Below are 19,761 nucleotides of genomic sequence, written 5' to 3'. Positions count from 1 at the left end.
AGTTTCACGCCACTTCAGTTTCAGACTTCGACTTCAATTTTCAGTCGAAGTCTGCTCTCTTCTCAATGTTACAGACTGCAGCTTTAAACAAAAAACTGATGTTTCATTTTCTACTGAGAATTTTTGTCGTCATGCTACGCTAAGCAATTTCTTACTGATTTCTTCTGTATTTCAAATGTCCTCTAAATATTTTTTTTTCCCCAGGTGAGGCTGACTGACCTGTGTTCACTTCAGCTGAACACATTTAGTAACCATTAGCCTTAGATCCAATAGAACTATGATTATGGTGATAATTAATTTTATCTTCTTTCTCAAAAGTGTTATCAATGTTTTTCTTTGGTATGTATGAGCAATGAAAAAGCTTTGCTTCATGCTGTGGCCGCTAGGAGTCTCTGTGTTTGAAACAGCATAGATCAGAACCCTTATATGAGTGACAGGTTGCTGCTGTTTTACTGGATTTGAAGGAATGCTAATAGCATGGTGAAATTTGTTGATATGAGATAAAATATGCAGAAGACTGCATGGACTTTTTTTTCACTCAAACAATAAATGCACTGAGCAGAAGATGGCTCCGGTGGATTTCCTCTCACTTCTTGCCAACGTGTCAGTTAGCATATTCTACACATTGGAGACAGCAGCTAAAACAAGTTATGTTCAGCTACTACGGTATATTTTGTTAACATTACAGGGAAGCATGCTTTTTCATTTACATTCACTTTTTGTATAGGTTTTGATAAGGTTCAGAATTGTCAATTTTTTGGTATATTTAATTTTTAAAGACAAAGCAAAGGTCTGATAAGCAAAGTTCAGTCCTCAAACAGCCTCCATGCACACTCAGTGGCAGCAAATTACAATAATTCATGGAAGCCCTGAAATGAAAGTTTACTTCATTGTATTCCCATGGGGTCACCTTTCACCCACATGGTATATTCAGTCCGCTGAGTTAGAGTTAGTAATGTCCCAAAGTTTCAGTTCTTTACAGCTGATACAGCTCCTTTCTAATTGTTGATGGGTAAGATGGATGCTCCACATAGCTGTAGTTTATCACGCCTCCTTCATCCTCAAAATCAATGTCATCTTCTTCAATGTCGTCAATATCGTCATCATCCAGGCCGCGACTGTCCCGATCCGATTCCTCCTCCTCCTCCAGCTCGCTCTCACAGGTCACCTTGATCCTCTTGCGGTTGTTGTTCCTCACTGACGCCTCCAAAGCTTTCTGCCTTCGGTAGAAGTGGGAGAACTTGTTGAAGATGATAGTGATGGGCAGAGCCACCACCAGAGTGCCACCCAGGATGCATCCACTTGCTGCTAATTTTCCAGCCACTGTGACGGGCACTACATCTCCGTAACCCACTGTGGTCATGCTAACAGTCCCCCACCACCAGCAGGCAGGGATTGTGTCCAAACCCACATCCTGAAACAGGTAAAATAAATATACTTTAAACTGAGGATGATATATTCTCAACATTATTTCCCTTGAAAGTCTCAATAAATCAGGGACATTTCTCTTTGTGCTTCTTTGAATCCCCACATCTTTGATGCAAATCATTCCTTTGTAGCTCGGGCTTTATTTAAGCTCATTGTCCCCCCTTGAAAAATAATTTCCTGTAAATGATTTTGTATCTAGCTTCAATCATCTGCCTATAAACTCTCACCAGCCTCTCTGTTCTCTTGAAAAGTGGCCTCTCTGTAGGTCAATACTGACTCCATGTTAGTTTTAAAATATATAACATTTTGGACATAAACTTTCTGTTTTTAAAGGCTACAAAGTAGAGGCTAGTGGAGATATTGACAGATTCTTCCATCTCATTAGTGGATTCCATCTTTCCATTTTGCATGAGCCTATTTATTTTTGCCTTACTCCCAGTATCTCCCTTTCAGTTTAGGAAGGTGGACATTTCTTGGTAGATTTAAAAATGTGTCATCCTTTTTTTTTTAGGTAAAGGAATGAACATTGCAATATGAATTTTTACCATCTTGCTATATTTGAAACCATCCGACCTGTCTAATTTAAGCCTTCATGTCATTGTCTGTGTATTCTAAGTCACATGGGTTATGGCAACCACAAATGGGGCTTAAATCAGAGGTAACCCAACTTTTCCTCACTTGAAAATGTACATTAGCCTCAATGCAAAAAAAACACTTAATTCTGGGTCAAAGTGGAGGGTGAAGAGAGTAACCTTTCCTGCTGGACGAGCCAAAAAAAAAAAAAAAACTGTCAATGTAAGGGTTTAAATAACAATCTAATTTGTTTAAAATTAACATTTAAAATTTATAGTATGGATACAATTACACTATGGGCTGGATCTTCAAACATTCCAAAAAGAGATGTTAGGTGTATAGTTCTTTTATAGTACCGGTAGGTACGTGCTATAAATGGGCATATTTTGGTTGATGTACAAAGATTGTTATGCAAATACTAAGACTTGCAAACTGATTTCATTCTGCCCAATAAAATAAGCAGCAAATAAGCAATAAAATAAGCATTGTGTTTTACTGGCAGCTTTTGAGTGGTCATTAAGAAAGATGAGGTTAAAAGCCATGCCAATAATAATAACTATTAAAAAACAATGAAATTACAAAATAATTATCATGCACCCAGAACAGGTAGCCTATTTGTATTATAAAATATTGAAGTTAAACTTAAATATAAAAAATACAGATAGGTTTCATAAAACATGAGAAAGTATTTCTTGTCTGCTCATAGATATAGAACCAGATCATGCTCTAAACATCTAGATGTATCTCCACCAGCTCCTCTCAGCAGCACCATGACATGATATCCAGTAAAACAACGTAGGTGCTTAAGAGTTTAATAAAACACAACCATGCTTCTTGCACGGTTATGTTTTATTAAATTGAGGGAGAACCAAAATCCCTGTTGCGATAAAAAAGAGATGTGCCCCCCCTCCCATGTCTCTTTGCAGGCTATTTTGATCATTTATTTTTTATGAACAGTCAACAATATTTAAGTTAGGTCTTTTTTATTAATTTGGCCTGTGTAAAAAAATATTTTGCTTTATTAATATTACCCCACTGTTGTTTTTCTTTCTTTGTGTGCAAATATGTTTTCATGTACACATAATACAGCATCTCTACCTGCTCTGGCATTGTACAAATGCCTCTTATGTGGCAAAAATGCAGATATTTTTGCATGTCAAGTTGCACCTGACTCTCCGAACTACTAAAAAGGATGCAAAAACGACAGCAGCTTGAGTTTCCAATTTGAAAATTCACTTTCTCTAAAGCACATTGATACTAGATGATTACAATTTCATAGAATCCATCCATGAATTTGTGCAGTTCAGTTATTAGGATATGAGCTGCATCTTGATGAAGGCAAACACCAAAAAAAAGGTTTGCTCGTGCTATCTGCCATTTCCCATCTTCTTTGAAGATCTGCTCTGCATGTGCAAATACATTTGCACTTGTTTGAAGATGTGCAAACCTTCTGAAAATCAGGCTTTATATGGGGTTTCTGAACTACTAAGCATAGTTTAAACTTTACCTCTTCACATTCAGCGGTGTAAGCAATCCCAGAAAATACAGACACTCCGACACCAAGGTACAGCAGCAAAATCCCCACTTCACGGTAACTGTGCTGCAGATACAAAAAAAAAAAAAATAAAAAGAATAAAAAAAAAAAATCAGCAATAAAATTAAAAAAGACACTCTGAGAAAGTTTAGTCACTGTCTTCCATGTTTCTATATTTGTAACACTGAACAGTAATTGGTTGATAGATTTATAAACCTGTTAAAGATTTTTCTTTTTTTTTTTTTTTTATCTTACACCATAAGTTTCTCATAAAGCTAAAATCAGAGTTTGCCAACATTAACAAAAATGTCAAGAATGAGGCCAAGCAATCTGAGTGAACTTTTAGATTCCAAAAAATGCTGTTTCACAGGAGCTTAGTATGCAGATGAAGTAGAAAGACATTTGTTATGCTGGCAATCATGAAAAATTGGTGGAAGTCACATTTAAAGGTTAGGAAATCTGAACTGACATTTATTCAAAGTGTCATGCATCCCAGTCCTTCTCCTAGGAAAACACAGAAGAACATCCTCAGTCAATTTAGTCGACTAAAAATAAAACACAGCTTGGACTCGTACAGTACATTGATGCAGTAATGCTACACTGCCTGCTGCTAAATATAGCTGATGGGTTTTGATTCTTCCTATTATTTTCCCTGCAAGTAAAAGATAGAAAATACTTGGATTTAAAAGGAAAAAACAGGGATAGGTTGTCTTTTTTTGTGTTCCTCTGATGATAGATTCCTTATACAAAATCTGTTTGATTGAAGATACTTTCTAAACCAGATTTTGAGAATAAATTGGAAACTACCATCCCAAATGAACTCACTTATTGCTCTTTGTTCTTGTACTAAATGTAATTTCTTGAAATCAGAAATGATCTTGATTTAAAGTTTATAATGTGATTAGTAATGAACTCTCAACAATAATTGTAGATGTGGTCATAAATATTAGTATCATGTAAATCTGCAACATTGCAAAAGTTTAGCACTTTATTTGAGAAAATCCTGTCTTGGTTTGTATCCCAGAGGATTAATATATTCATCCTGCTTGCAGTGTAAACCTCTCTTCCTAACTCAGATGTAAAAACCATCCATGTAACATAAGCTACTGAAAGCGGCTTCAGATTCAGCATCTAACACTAGAACGTCTATGCTTGTATCACGCACATATTTTCTTTAAGGATGCATCCAACAGACATTGTAGCACTAGATTTACATAGAATATCATCTGCTCATCGTGAGTACAGACAGACCTTCAGTGAAGTGACTCAATTAATATGGCCAGCATGACCTTCAATGTTAATTCTGCTATCAAATAATAAACATTTTACATTTAGGAAGGCATGACTTAAACATCATGTTCTTGTATAATTTTGCATGCAGAACATCTGCTGCACTGGCCACTAATTGGACAGAGGAAAGAGCATCTGAGTGAAGCAGACCTTCAAACAGCCAGGGTCAGCTGAGTGCAACCAGGCTGGGAATAATTAAACCTGTGTCTAATGGGGAGCATGTACACATGCCTTAGACTTGCTTTTTTCTTAAATTGTTTGCATGTTTGCTTCTCTCTGATACATCTCAGTCAATAATTTCTATTACTATTTTTAATAATGAATAAGAGGGCTACAGCTTAAATGACTAAGTGCTGTACCACCCAATGTGCTGAGCAACAGCTTTTTAGAATCTGCTTAAGATGAGAGCGTTTAATTAGCCAATTAAGCTGGACTCTAACCTGTAGGTCTGTCTCAGATAAGATTAAGAGTGGGCTTCAGGGATTACTTGATATTGATATTCTGTTGAAATTCACAACCATTAAAAACACATCTTTCAAAGATCCACATTTGTGTTTTTTTCCATCCTTAATGATGTGTGATTTATTAAGGCATGACTTTAGTTATTAAAGATAATTTCAGAGTGAATTTATTTTCAGCAATTCAGTTATAAAAGGGAAACCTTTGCCCACGCCAATGTATCAGAAGAGTTTATATTAGTTTAATTATTTAGCTTAGGTAAATGGATTCTCAAAATAAATGTTCCCACATAACATTACAATAAAATATTTGTTTTCTTTAACGAGAAACTATCAATTCACCTCTTCCAGTCATGATTAGGAATGCTGACATATCAACTGTCCAGCAGAGGATAATCATTATAAATGCTTTGGCAAACTGGCTGGCTGTTTAAAGAGGACTCATAGACAGAGAAAGATACACAAGCAGCAGGGATAATCACAGCCTTAACAGAATTGTAAAGCAAAGCTGTTTTAAAAGTTTTATTCATAGACAAAGTGTGGACTGCAGTTGGAGTAAGCCCTTCAAGACCCCCCCACACACACGTATGCAATGCCCTTTTGATTTAGGGAGCCATTTCATCTGCTGATATTGGCCCACTGTGTTTTATCAGGACCAAAGTCATCTGCCAAAAACTTTAAGAGCACTTCATGCTGATGTCATTTTCCAGCAGGACTTGGCAGATGTCCACACAACCAAAAGTGGCAATCTGCTTTAGGAGAGACGCCACAGACACAGGCTTCCTTCAAGGTGACCACCTCCACACTGTGCTGCAGTGATGCAGTAATTCATATTTAAGTTTTGATCATACACTTGATACACTTGAAGCATACTTTCCACCAGATAGATATTTCTGTATTACAAGTACATTTTTGACTTTTTCTTAATATAGTTTCTCAGAACGGTTTTTACAAAGAATATTTCAGGTTTTTAAAATATTAATAATAATAACTGAACTTTACGGATCTCACGTTGGAGAAATGTACCTCTGCATTTAACCCATCCTCCTTGGGAAAAGTGGGCTGCCATCGCTCAGCGACCCGGAGTGGCAGTCTGTAGGTGCGGATTTGAACTCACAACCTCAGGATTTCAAGCTCTATGCCCTAACCACTAGGTGGTTACTCCCCATTTTAGAAGACTATCCCAACCAATCAAAATAAATAACTAAATAATGATTGGAGCACACAGTATCCCTCCATATGTAACCAGGTTATGCAGGATAATATTTGAGTTTTAGTTTTTTTTAATCCACATGAATGATTTAGAGCTTGAAATACTAGTGGTTGGAGCTAATCTCTACTCGCTGTTTAGCTGCTGAACCTTGATTTACAATCTCTGCAAATAACAAACTATCTTTACACATTTAAAAACAATTTAATTAATATCATAGGGTTGTTATTTCATGTTTTTCATATCTGCCATGTTGCTTTTTCTCTGCAATGGAGTTGTACTATTCTCTTAAAAACTTATTATTCCTACACTACTTGCGTTTGGTTATGCTGCATTATTTATTTCCACATTTATCCGTATCAGCTGTATTTTTCTTTATGTGTAGCAACTTATCACCAAAGCAAATTCTTCGTAAAAACAAAAACACTAATTGGCAATAAAATGTTTATTCTGATTGCTGAAATAAACGAACCATCCAATTATATTTTAATTGACTGAGATTAGTCTGTGAATTATCTTAGATATCGATTTCATGTTGACATCTGCGCCTGCAGTAAGTCTTCAGATTACTGTGTCACAAACTTTGATGTTCTAAACCTATGAGGAGGACAGACACTGACTCACCCGAAGTGTTGCTCCCAGAGAGCGCAGACCTGTGGAGTGTCGAGCCAACTTTAAAACTCGGAAGATCCTCATTAACCTGAACACCTGGGAGAAAGACAAGTCCTGTCTCTGATACAAAGAAAATGTTTCTGTGACTAGTCAAACAGTCATGAGCTGAGGCACAATAATGAGGCAATGATGCAGTATTCTCCTTAATTTGTATAGTTTCCACTGTTGCTGAGATGACTCACCTTGCAGTGGTTTAAAGGGCTTTTAGAGCCAACTATGCAGGCTGGTAACATGTACTACACACTCTTGTCCAAATTAGTGAGGTTAAAAACCTACAGGTTGGTTTTTGCACAGCCTGTAATGAGCACAAACCTAAAAATTATTAGATTATTTGAATTAGAAGTTTTAAAATCACCTCCCATGTGTTTTGAAATGGCTGTATCTGTCAGCTCAGCTTCAGGAAGAAGAGATGTTTGTTGTAAAAAGAGATCTGCCTTCCTTAATTTATTTACAATTTCAAAAACATCTTTTTTTCCAGAATGTTGTGTTCCTAAAATAACTCATACAGTTTATTGCACCGAAATCAAATCCAACCCAGAAATGAGTTTTTTCCATTCTATATTGTGAGAAGAGGAATCAGATACACCAGTAACCTGTATTAGTCGCCCAAGGTCTCCTAGTTCAGACTCAGATCCCAAAGTCATGTCAAATATAACGGTGATGTAGATTGGAACCACAGACACCAGGTCGATAATGTTTAGAGGATGATGGAAGAACTTCCTCTTGTTTGGGGCGAGTAGGAGCCGCATCACAACCTGATATTAGAAACAGAGCAAAGTGTTTGGTTTCCACCTGCAGACATCGCCTGAATGACAAAACATCAGGTTACTATGTCCTCACCTCAAAGGTGAACCAACAAGTACAGAACACCTCTAGAGCCTGATTGGTTGGGTCTTCAATTAACTTCCCATCAGAGTCAAAAGTCTGTTAAAAAACAGGAGAAGAAAAAGCATATAAAGACACAAAATATGCATTTTCAGAAAATAAAATAAGAACAATATATTTTTTCTCTTTTTATCCTTATCAATGCCAATCAATGGTAAGCTCTTTGGTAAACTAAGCAATACAAGGTTTTTCTTGATTACTGTAACCTGTTTCTGCAGTGGAGTTGAACTTAAGCTGCTTTTAATTGTTTGACATGTTCATCATTAAACTTTTGTAAACTCACAAGCAATAATTTTTCCATTTGCTAAAAAGCATGATCTTTTTTAACATTCATTAGAAATTACTTCACAATGTATTTTTAAATCTTAAAACTTAAAGGACTTGAGTAAGGTTCAAAAGATGTGTTCTATCCTGTTCTAAAATTTACCCGAAACCTTAATTCAGCTTGGGTTATAATTGTGTGTGTTTCATTGAACAATGGATGCTGATGCTGGTATGATCCCTCCTCCTCAGAACGGCCAGAGGTTTGAAAATAAAATATCACTTCCTTTTTAAAGCATTATCACTAAAAACATCAGGAATACTATAGATAATTGTCAAAAATATTCAATTTCAATTCAGTTTAATTACATATATAGTGTCAAAATACAACATGTCATTTCAAGGAACTTTACAATTCAACCAGATCACAAGGTCAAATTGATACAAATTTTTTTTTTTTTAAGGAAAACCATTTGAGTGCATCGGGTCAATGACTCGAACGTGATCCCTCACACTAAGCATGCTTGTAGCAACAGTGGAGAGGAAAAACTCCCTTTTAACAGAAAGAAACCTCCAGCAGAACCAGACTCAGTGTGAGCGGCCATCTGCAGAGGCCGACTGGGGTTCAAGGAGACAGAAGCAGAGATACAGAAAGAAGCAGAAAACACAGACAACTGTCAACCAGCTCCACAGGCGGCCCAGTCCAGGAAATACACAGCCAGGCAGACGAGCTCTGAGCCAGCTCCCATGTCAGAAGATGAAGAGAGCACATCCAGCCAGTCAGAGTCAGAGAAACAGGACTACACTGAAAAAACAGGCTGATCTCAAACATCTATAAACACAGGTGTTGATGGCAGCAGCACAGCTGATATTTCTCTCCAGGATGGTGTCAAAGCCAAACACATACCTTACATCCAGTGTAAGTAAGCTAGTCATAGAGGAAAGCTCCACAAGGGAACAGCAAATCGTGAAATAAAATAAAAAAATACAACAACCCAAGTTATTTCACAGTAGTTTAGTACATAAAAGTAATTCAAATAAAAGTAAATTAATGCTGCCACCTTGATGATAAATATCAGAACTATTTTGCAAAATCTTCCTTTTTTCACAGCATCCACTTTCAATTTCTTATTTAAATCATATTTAAATTCAGATGAGTTTTATTTCCCAACAAATATCACCACATAGTCATTGTAAAGTGCTATGGCTAGTCAACTTTAACCCACCATTCCATGCTAGGACCTTTTAGCTGATCACAAGGCAATCTCAATGTTTAAATCATGGAACAAATGAATTATCTGAAAGTGGTTTGTACTCTTGTCATTTTCTCCAAAGTATAGAAATCTTTCATTAGTGCTGATTTCCACCATCTCTCCTTTTTGTTTCAGAAAGATGCAACACAGTTCCAGTTAGGATTACAACCTGATGTTTAATAGCTTTCTAGGGTAAATTAATTATTTTTGTTGAAGTTTAGTATTTTGAACAAATCAAGCCACAGACAAATCAATAAGCATAATTTTTTTTAACTTACAAAAAGAAGCTGAAGCTTTAACTTTTTGTTAGATAATTTGAGATTACATTTGATTTAATTTACAGGATCTTAAGTTAAAGTGTTTAAAGAGGAAGTTTTAACTAGCACAGATGTGCACTTCAGTTTTCCTCATGCATTTTAGAGTTGCTAATCATTAGATATGATGCTATAATTGGCTCCCCATCAGAGGCACGTCTAACTAATCTCTGAATGTCTTCCGCACCAACCTGATACTCTGGGATGCTGTTAATGCACATAGTCACGATTGATGTGATCACCACTCCGATGGAGAGCAGACTGAAGAGCTTGCTCGGGATGGAGTATCCGGGGTTCTCCAGTGTGAGCCATAAACACTTTTTGATGTTCCCATAGCGGACCTCCTGAAAGTGCTGTATGTCCCTGAGAGGAGAGAAGATGACTTCATGTTTAACTATAAAATGGCAGTTTCAGGGCCAGATCCAGCAATAAAATATTCTGCTAAGAGGACTACGATGTCTGACTTGTTTAAATCTGAGATCTCATCCACAGATGTGTCGACACTGCTAACTTCACTCTCGTCATCCCAACAGCGGTGCCGGCCTCTCTCCAGCTTGCGGTCATGGTAACGATAGCTGCAGCAGGTGTCCAGAAAGAACTCATTGATGCCCCAATACTCTATCTCCTGACTTTGTGGAGGACAAGAAAAAAAAAAAACAGCAATTCAGCTTGGTATCCCAAACATTTGATATAAGTGCAAGCTCACTTAAAAAACAGTGGTTGGGAGAATCGATTGAACATTAGGTAAATAGAAATACTTTCCTCACTTATATCTATTCAATAGTTGTATAAAGGAAATAAGGTTAAGCAATTGTTTTTCTGACTTCCAAACTGTAGCTTTCAGGGAAAAGGAAAAGACACTATTAATGTGTTATTAACGACCACATTAGTCTAGTCTTCACAAGAGCAGCTACTACATCTGCTTACAGTGCAGGATACTAAACCATAGATCTGGTGCATGTGCAAGAAAACCTCAATTACTGTAGTCCCGATAGCTTACACAGCAGCCACTCTACCACTTAGCGCCTCATTAAAGCAGGTGAAATGTGGAGGCTTTTGCAAAATAAATTTGATTTGCATTAAGTTTTTTCTAAGTGACATGAGGGATGAGATCAAAACAGACCTGAAGGAGAACACACAGAGTTCTTCCATTACGTGAAGTTTGCCAGTCTGGTAAAAGTGGAGCACATAAGGGAACAGACCAGGATTCCTATCAAAATAAAACTCCTTCTCCTGTACATCGTAGTCGTCACACACCTATAGGATAAAGGAGGATCAATTAAAAGTGGGAACCTTAATATTTGTGTACCACCTACTAAAGCATTGGGGCCCACCTGCAGTATATCTTCCTCTGAATCACAAGCCAACAGTTTTCCAAGCCTGGTGTCTGGGAATTTCTTCAGTGTGCTAGAACAGAGACTCCTCTTCAAGCCTCCGACATTCACATTGACGAGACCTTCTTCAGAGTCCTGATGGACCCAGCTGGGCAAAGCCTCCTTCACCATGGTGGAATCTTCAAAATACAGAATGGAGATCACTGATTACTCATCAACAATGTGCAAGATCTGGCCAGTTTTAGTTATTATCTTATTAAAGACTAGCTCTTATAAAATGCAGCTTAAAGTAGGCTCTCCTTTGACCTGAATTGTGGTGTAATTTCACACTGACTCTAAATCCCTGAAGTTTTTAGTGTAAAGCAAACATATATGATTGTCTTTTCGTTCTTAGCTGGGCAGTTAAATACATTGAAACTTGTCTAAATACATATTTACTCAGTGACCTTTAAAGGTTTATACTGGTTTAAAGGGTTTGAAACAAAATTTTATAAAACTGCTCTGAATGTATTATTGATCACAAAAAACAGAATGATGTTGGAAGTTACATGACCTCAAAAGATATTCCACTGTAAAAAAAATAATAATAAAAACAAGCACTTTGACAGTTTCTTCTGTGTCCACCTGCTGCATTTGTTGACGGAGCAGCTCATGGTGACGATGAGAGGTTTCTGTGCCTTTATTCTGCCTTTAAAAATAATGAGGTGACCATGAATCTTTGTCTTTGTTGCAGTTCCGCTTCTTTTTATACTGGTGATTTAATGATCTTTTTACTTATGTGTTTTTACTGGAATTGACAGAGAGCAACGAGAGTGAAAAGCATTAAAGTCTCGTCTTAAAAAGATCTTTGGTTTCTTTTAGTTTTTTTTTCATAATACAAACACTAAAGAAAGATAATACAAGAACAACAACAATCAGTGGACTGTCAGCAGGAAAATTCTCACTAGAGGAAATTATCTACCCCTGAAGACCTCTAAGCCTCTCAGTGGGTGTAAATGAGACCGTTGTCCTGCTGCTAAACAATCAAACTTGAAGACTGCATTTATATACTTAAGGCTGCCCTAAAACAATGTTATGTTGATCTATTTTGTTGGGGGGGGGGGGGGGGGGGGGGGGGGGGGGGTTGGCAAAAAGAGATCTAAGAAATATAAACCCTAATTAAAAAGGTTTTCAAATTTACATATCGATAAAACAGCATTTGATTTAAGCATACTACTGTATAGTTAGTGACCTACAGTATATCAAACCGAACCAAATCTTAAAATGAAGAACGGCATTTGTCATGTATATAATTTTTGTTGTAAAAAATCTATTTGACTATCTCTATATCCATGTGGAGTTACATTTTCATCCCACCTGTGGGATGTTGGCATTTCTTTATACATCTTTCCTATCAGCCACACTTTCTTATGATCTTTTAAAGCTTCGCCAAGTTGTCTTAAAATCTTTGAAAGCGTGTTGTTGAGATTTTTCAGTGTAGTAGTATCAGTGGCCTTTGTTGTTTTCTTGTTTGTTAAGTCACTTAAATTTGGCCTATGAACTAACTAGGGATTAAAAGACTCTAAAACCCAAAGTCACCCCATACACCATACATTTTTTTGATGTTGGCTTTTAGGCTAAATCTGGTCGGTACGTCATAGTCTTTTAGTCCAGAAATAGTTGTCGAAAATTGGGCTCTGTGTTGGGTCGGTCTGATTTTGTCCCACTTTAGTCCAATAATTGACACTGAAATGATGCTACAAACCCAGATTTAATCGTCGTTTCAACGATTTGAAAATTACTGCTTTTCACATTTCATTTTTCAACCAACTGTAGACGTCGTTTGGATGTAAATCATGTCGTCTTTTCAACGTCTTTTCAACTAATTATAGCTCTGTGGGTGAACCCGTTTTTTTTTGTAACATCACTAAATAAGGTTGAAATCATACTTAGGTTTTGGAATTTTCATATTTAGTTCCTGAAATCATCATGAATCGTGTTGCTTTTTAAAAGGCAAATTTAAGCTTTGCATTGATGAATAAAGCTGCATAAAAATAACCATTAGCATAGCACCAGCATGGTTGGTTCTGTCATGTTATCTGCTCAGTGAAGTGCTCAACAGACAGGAAGAACATCACAGTAGATAGTTAATGTTTGATAAAGAGGCACATGTGTAGCTGAAAACAACAACAGTAAGAATATTAAAAACTAAAACTTATGTAATGTTGTTCCAAAAGTTCATTTGTGCATCACCAAGACTTTTTCTTATGCCTCCACTTTCTGTACAGATGCAGGTTTTCTTTTTAGACCTTTTAGTGGAGGTCGGAATCTAGTTTCATCTAGGTCTGCAATTGATTTTCTTAGACGCATTTACATCATTTGAAGTTAAAACTTTTTACATTTTGTAAAGAAAATATAACATTTGTTTTTTTCCATATAAGTTCTGGTTAACTTTGAATTACAAATGACTTCATAGACATCAGTGTGGTAAAACACATAAGTAAAGGGTACTGAAATACATTATTTCAAACCTGTACACAAAACCATGCAAACTTCTCCAGGTAATAAGCTTGCAAAAAAGAAAGTAATAAAAACAGTAAGTGCACAAATAACTCCTGCACAAGCTAATTTACTGCACTCCCAGTATACACACCCACACAGTGAACACATTCTGACAGTGAAAACTACGCAGTAGGATCTCCCTCCAAATGAATTCATTACCACGTTTATATTAAGCTTTAAATCTGTGCAAATGTTTCTGACATTTTCACTCACTCGCAGACGTTCCTCCTCCAGTTGTTGCTTAAAGTACCTTTCCCAATATGAAGGTAATACCACTGCCAGGGCAAAAAAAAATCTAATTCAACCCAGTTTTGTTTGCAAATGTTGGTTCAACATTGCTTAGCAACAAGTTAAGTTTCAAGGAATCTCAGTTTTGGAAGCTCTGTTTTATAGAAGATTTCACTGAAGAAACAGTGATACTAAGTAAACAACTTGCTGTTATTGTTTGTTTCTGTTACCAAAATATTATATTCATTGTATTTTTTAATTGCTTTGATTCAGCGTAATTTCTGGTCAGTTGCTCTGCACCGTCTAACAGCAGTGACAGGGGCCATTCACAGCCGCAGGCTCTGTTACAGCTTCAGGTAAAGTGCGGCTAAAATGTGATGCCCTAATGCTATAAGGTCTCTAATTGGTAAATGTGAAAAATGACCTGAGGACTCTGGTGTTGGCCTAATGTGAGCATAATGGTATTTCAGCCAGAGTGATCTGACTTTGTTCCTGAATCTTTCCCTTTCTTCCTGCTCGTATTTAATCACATCATCCTGAGTTATATGGTCACATGACCTGGCTTCAGCTGACTGTACTGGCATCAGCAGCGTTGAAGTAAAAATCTTATGTGGGTGGATTGCTTGTTTGAGGAACACATAATTAGGTCTTAAAATAAGTTGTGAATAGGGACTGACAGATGTAACACTAAGTCATTTTTGACTATCTTATTGTAAGGCTATAAGGTTATCTTGTGCCTCTCATATGTCTGTTGATGTGTATTTATGTTCTTTTCCCCTTTCTTTTTATGATTGAAATATATATATTTTAATTCTTTCTTCCTTGCTAATGATGTAGTCAACACAAATACACTAAAACTGGCATTTTTCCACACTGGAACTCCTAATTCCTTCATTGTTTTTAGGTGTTTAGAATAAGCTATAACGTCCCAGACCACTGGTGTTCCAGGAGCGTGAGCTTTAAGTATTATGCTAATGATTCATTGAAACATAAGCAAATATTTTTTTTTTTTTTTTAGGAAAAAATTAAATGTATAACAATTTATACAAAACAGTTCAATTGAAAGAAATTCTTCTAGTCTAAAAATGAAGTTTAATGACATTTTAATCTCTCTCTATTGCTAAAGAAAATGCAAAAAACTAAGAATAACAAGCAAATCCATATTTAGTTTAAAACATATAACATCTTTTCCCAACCCTCCAACAGACAGGTTTATCAATCACTAATGACAATTTTTTCATAGGCTCTCTGAAAGGTATTGTCATGATTCTGCCATTTGTGGACTTCTGTTTAAGTTTCTTTCTAAGTTCTCAGTTACACTTTGATTTATGTCATTCTGTGTTTTCTTGCTCATTGGTCTCCTTTCCATTTTGTGTTAAATTTAAGCAGTGTTGTATTTTTTAAGTTACTCTCTCATGCTCCTTTTCCCTTAAATCCTTCTACTAACTTCTGTCTGCACCTGCTCCCTATCAGCTAATTAGTCCTCTCATTGTTTCTTTCTCTCATAAATACACATCTTGTTCAGTTACTCTTTGTTTATTCATCCCTCATGTCTCCTAGCTTTTTTGGTTCTTGAGTTGTCCTTGTTGATGAGTTTTGGACTTTGTATTTTTAAGTTTTTTTTTTCATTAAATCTGGAAGAAACCGCCTCAGCTTCTTTCTCTGCCCTCTAAAAACATCCACACAACCTGACAGGTGTGGTGCATGAGGGCAGAGACTCAAAATGAACCATCAGTGAGACATTTTTTTAACTCCTCAAATGAGAGGCCTGCTTAATGGGTTAAGATTTGGTTGCAATGCTTTTATTAACAATCATCATTATGTTTCAAAGTGACCTTTGGTATTAGACTATTTGTTTGATGATAAGGTGATGAATTAAGGAACGTCTTCAGACTGCGTTAATTTCCTCTTTTCTTTGGTTTAAAACACTTTGAGAACTCTGTAAGCATTCCGTGTTTAATTTTTCAGGTTTTGACCACTAGATATGAGAGCACAATAAACATAAGCTGTTTTATGTTGTTGTTTTTTTCGTGTAGTTAAACATGCTAAAATAAACCTCCGCCAGAAGGCGATGTTGCCTTAGGAGTCATAATTCAGCATGCACCTAATATTTGCTCCCGTGTCACTAACACCATTTGTTTTACAGCTGGTAAATAACTTTGTAAGCATGACTGAAGACATGGAAATTCAATATCTAGCAGTATAACATGGTTAAATGCAAATGCATTTATGACAACGTTAACATACAAAATTATGTCTTAACAACAAATGTAAATAATAGTTTCACCTGCTGCTTGTGATTATAATTCATAATGGCCTAAGCAGAAAACAGCAGATTAATATTGGGGAATGGTGGCGATATTGAATAAATGAAGGAATGAATATAAGAATGACCATATTCTGATGAGGAGGAAAACCACAGAGAAGCTAGATAGATGTAGGGAAGGATGCAGAAGGTTGGATATGAGAGAGAAGGACATTGTGGTGGTAGAAATGCTATGCTGCAGAGATCCTTTAAGATCGCAGATAGCAGTAACCTGATGTCTCTCAAAAATGTCTAATTTCATATTTAAGGTTAGGTTTTTATTGTTCTGCATTTGCACACTATCAAGTCCTGTACAGCAGTGATCTGATATTGTTTATAGATGTTGGAGATCTGCCTGTTTTTCCAGTGTAGTCCTGTTCCTCTGAGTGTGACCGGCTGGATGTGCTCTCTTTATCCTCTGACACGGGAGCTGGCTCGGAGCTCGTCTGCCTGGCTGTGTGTTTCCTGGATGGGGCCACCTTTTACAGCTGCTTTTTGTGTCTCTGCTTCTGTCTCCTTGAACCCCATTCTCCCTCGGCAGATGGCCGCTCACACTGAGCCTGGTTCTGCTGGAGGCTTCTTCCTGTTAAAATTCAGTTTTTCCTCTCCACTGTTGCTACAACCATGCTTAGTGTGAGGGATTGCATTCGAGTCAATGAGTTGATGCAATCAACTGGTTTTCCTTAGATAGAAAACTTTGAATCAATTTGACTGTTTGATCTGGATAACTGTAAGGTGCTTTGAGATGACATGTGTTGTGAATATGCGCTATATAAAAAAAATTGAATTGAAATAAGTTAATCAGGTTTCATGGGGGTCCAGTGCCCCCTCTGTCCTTGTCCCCGTAGAGCTCCACAGATCCATCTCTTATGGGAGTTTCCTCATTTGATGTGCGGGACATTGGGGTTCAAATTCAAACTGGGACTGTAGTTGTCTTTTTCTCCCTTAATTCTGAATAGCTTATAGGTTTTGTTCAATTATTTCTAAAACAGAATTCTGCAGACAAAAAACATTTGTTGGGTGATATGTGTAGTGATTTAAATTTTAGTTATTTCATTTGTTTAAATAAAGCCAACAAATGCTGTGAAATTCAGTTGGTATGGTTAAATATAATAGCTTATATAATGGCTCCCTGTATCTCAGAGAATAGACTTTAAAATACTTCTGTTATTCTATAAATCTCTGAATGGCTTAGCACCTAAATACATCACAGACTTGCTATCAGTGTATCAACCCTCCAGACCACTCAGGTCTTCTGGCTCCAGCCTGCTCTGCATACCTAGAACCAGAACTAAACATGGAGAAGCAGCATTTAGTTCCTATGCTCCACTTATCTGGAACAAACTTCCAGAAAACTGTAAAAGTGCGGAAAGCCTGAGTTCCTTTAAATCAAGACTAAAAACACATTTGTTTAGGATTGCCTTCGACTGTTCTAGTTAAACAGTTCAACAAAAACATGTTTTCTTTAATCCAACTGTTTTTAATATACTTTTTTTGTTTCTGCATTTTTTATTTTATTTTATTTGCTTGCTTTGATTCTGTTTTATCTTCCTGTATTTTAATCATGTAAAGCACTTTGCATTGTCTTTGTACTGAATTGTGCTATAAAAATAAATTTGCCTTGCCTTGCCTTGCCTTGCCTTGCCTTGCCTATAACTAGACCCTGACAACTGACAAAAGTTGACAATCAACTTGTCTTCTAAATATTTAGAAATATTGAATAACTGTTTGAATTAGCTTTCAACTACAAACAGAATAGAAACAATTAGATAAAAACAAAAAGCCTGAGCTTGAGCATTTTACATGACGTGAAACATTTCTTTCAGCATTTCTTTTCTATCTCAATTCTTCACATAAAGTAGGTCTTCATTAATGTTTCATTTCTATATAAAAGTAGAATAGATCTTTCTTCACAAAAAGCTTGAACTGGTTTTAGATAATAAAATCCCATGGTTGTGTATCTGATTTTAAGTGAAAAGAAACATTTTCCTTCCAAAGCTTTGAAGCAATATTTAACAGAGAAGACTTTCTCCCCAGCCTTTTGCAGCAATGCATCAATTAACTGAGCAGGGATCTCACTTAGCCAATTTTTACCTACTTTGATCGGCAGACCAAATTCTGAAACATGAAAAGCTCTTACTATTCTTTCAACGCATAAATTACAACAAAAAAATCAAGTTTGTTAGACAATTTCTTTGTTGCTTTTTGCTGAAATCATATACAGTTAAACAGATTTTATTCAATTGATTTGTTAATGTTGTTTACTATTAACAAAAGAAAAGTGTGAGTCTCAGTTAGGCCAGCGGAGCAGCAGTGTGCAGCAACAGATGAACAAGCATAGTGCTTCATTTCTCCATGCAGCAAATAAAATATTGCAAAAAAACAAAGAAATTAAAGCCTAAAGTTACATGTATGTCTTTTAATGAGAATAACATTTTATGAAACCTGAAAACTTTTTGTTTAAAATTAGAGCTTTATTTATCTTCTTTTATTAATTAACTAAAGTAAATAAATGAGTGATTAAAATACTCAAGGTTAAACACACAACTAATGATAACATTTATTTTTTATTTACAATTTACAACAGGGAAGACAGCTATTATTAACAGACAAATCATCTTCCAACTGTGAATGATGAAATGCTCTGATGCTGAGCTCTCAGTGGGACAGCAAATGATGAAAATAGAAATAAAGTTGATCTATAATTCAGCATTTCCGCTTGAAACGCAGCTATAGAGGATGCATGCAACAAACTATTATACACATCCACAACCTGCAGGCAGCAATAGGTGTGGGAATCATTTTTGCCTGAATTATTTCAAAAGCACCCTGGATAGACATCTTAGTGAGAGAAAGTCTTTAATTGTAACTCACGTCTGAGTTTTCTGACGGCGCTCCTTCATCACCCGAAAATGATCCTCAAATGTTAGATTCACCCCATGATTATTTAGGAAGTTTCTTTCTTCTTTTTGCAAATCTGAAAAAATAAAAGAGAATGCGAGACCAACGTATCCTCTAGACAAACTCTTGACTTTTCTTTCATTTGTAACAGAAAAGTGCAGAGAAAAAAAGCAGATTGAGCTGTGGAGGTGCAGCTTTCTACCATCTGAACTACGGGTTGCGTTCAGCTGTCTCAGTGGGGAGTCTTCGGCTTTTTCCGTGATAGTCCGGAAAATGGGGGACATCATCCAAATAGTACCTCTCGAGGTTTTTATAGCGACGTTTTATGGTGTAATGGCGACACTTAGTGGTCATTTAAGGAATCGTTTTTAAATCTATCTGCTTTGTCTTTTTTTCTGGGAGGAAACGGGTTGGTTGCCTACGGAAGAGGATTAGGGCCACTGAAAAAAAGTAAACTGATTTTTAAATTTTATTTCAGTTTAACATGGGAAAAAAGTCAGAATTCTGATATTAAAGTCAGAATTCTGACTTTTTTTATTGTCAGAATTCAGTCAGAATTCTGAGAAAAAAAGTC

The 19,761-nt window shown here is 36.4% G+C and overlaps 1 protein-coding gene across 1 annotated transcript; it reads right to left on the bottom strand.

The window, feature by feature from the left end:
• Positions 1-786: 786 nt before the first annotated feature.
• Positions 787-19,430, bottom strand: si:dkey-43k4.5 (potassium voltage-gated channel subfamily S member 2). The gene is made up of 10 exons (XM_038306177.1): positions 19,161-19,430; positions 11,213-11,391; positions 11,002-11,135; positions 10,343-10,507; positions 10,070-10,241; positions 8,006-8,089; positions 7,759-7,920; positions 7,118-7,201; positions 3,509-3,601; positions 787-1,414 (listed from the first exon to the last, which is right to left on the bottom strand). The coding sequence occupies exons 2-10, from the start codon at positions 11,381-11,383 to the stop codon at positions 977-979; spliced, it is 1,503 nt and encodes a 500-aa protein (XP_038162105.1). The 5' UTR covers positions 11,384-11,391; positions 19,161-19,430; the 3' UTR covers positions 787-976.
• Between the last annotated feature and the right edge of the window lie 331 nt (positions 19,431-19,761).

Source organism: Cyprinodon tularosa, unplaced genomic scaffold (genome assembly GCF_016077235.1).
Source record: "Cyprinodon tularosa strain WSP-4 unplaced genomic scaffold, ASM1607723v1 ctg575, whole genome shotgun sequence".
In the NCBI taxonomy this organism is placed as follows: Eukaryota; Metazoa; Chordata; class Actinopteri; order Cyprinodontiformes; family Cyprinodontidae; genus Cyprinodon; species Cyprinodon tularosa.
The sequence above is the reverse complement of the archived record's forward strand: the minus strand, read 5'-3'. Positions and strand labels throughout refer to the sequence as shown.

Bases quoted from the DNA above. Each gene is read 5' to 3' on its own strand.
- si:dkey-43k4.5 (XM_038306177.1), bottom strand. From the start codon at position 11,383: ATGGTGAAGGAGGCTTTGCCCAGCTGGGTCCATCAGGACTCTGAAGAA. The intron at 7,921-8,005 runs GTGAGGACATAG...TTCTAATATCAG, and splicing joins CTTGTTGGTTCACCTTTGAG to GTTGTGATGCGGCTCCTACT. The intron at 3,602-7,117 runs GTGAGTCAGTGT...TTGTATCTGCAG, and splicing joins CTCTGGGAGCAACACTTCGG to CACAGTTACCGTGAAGTGGG.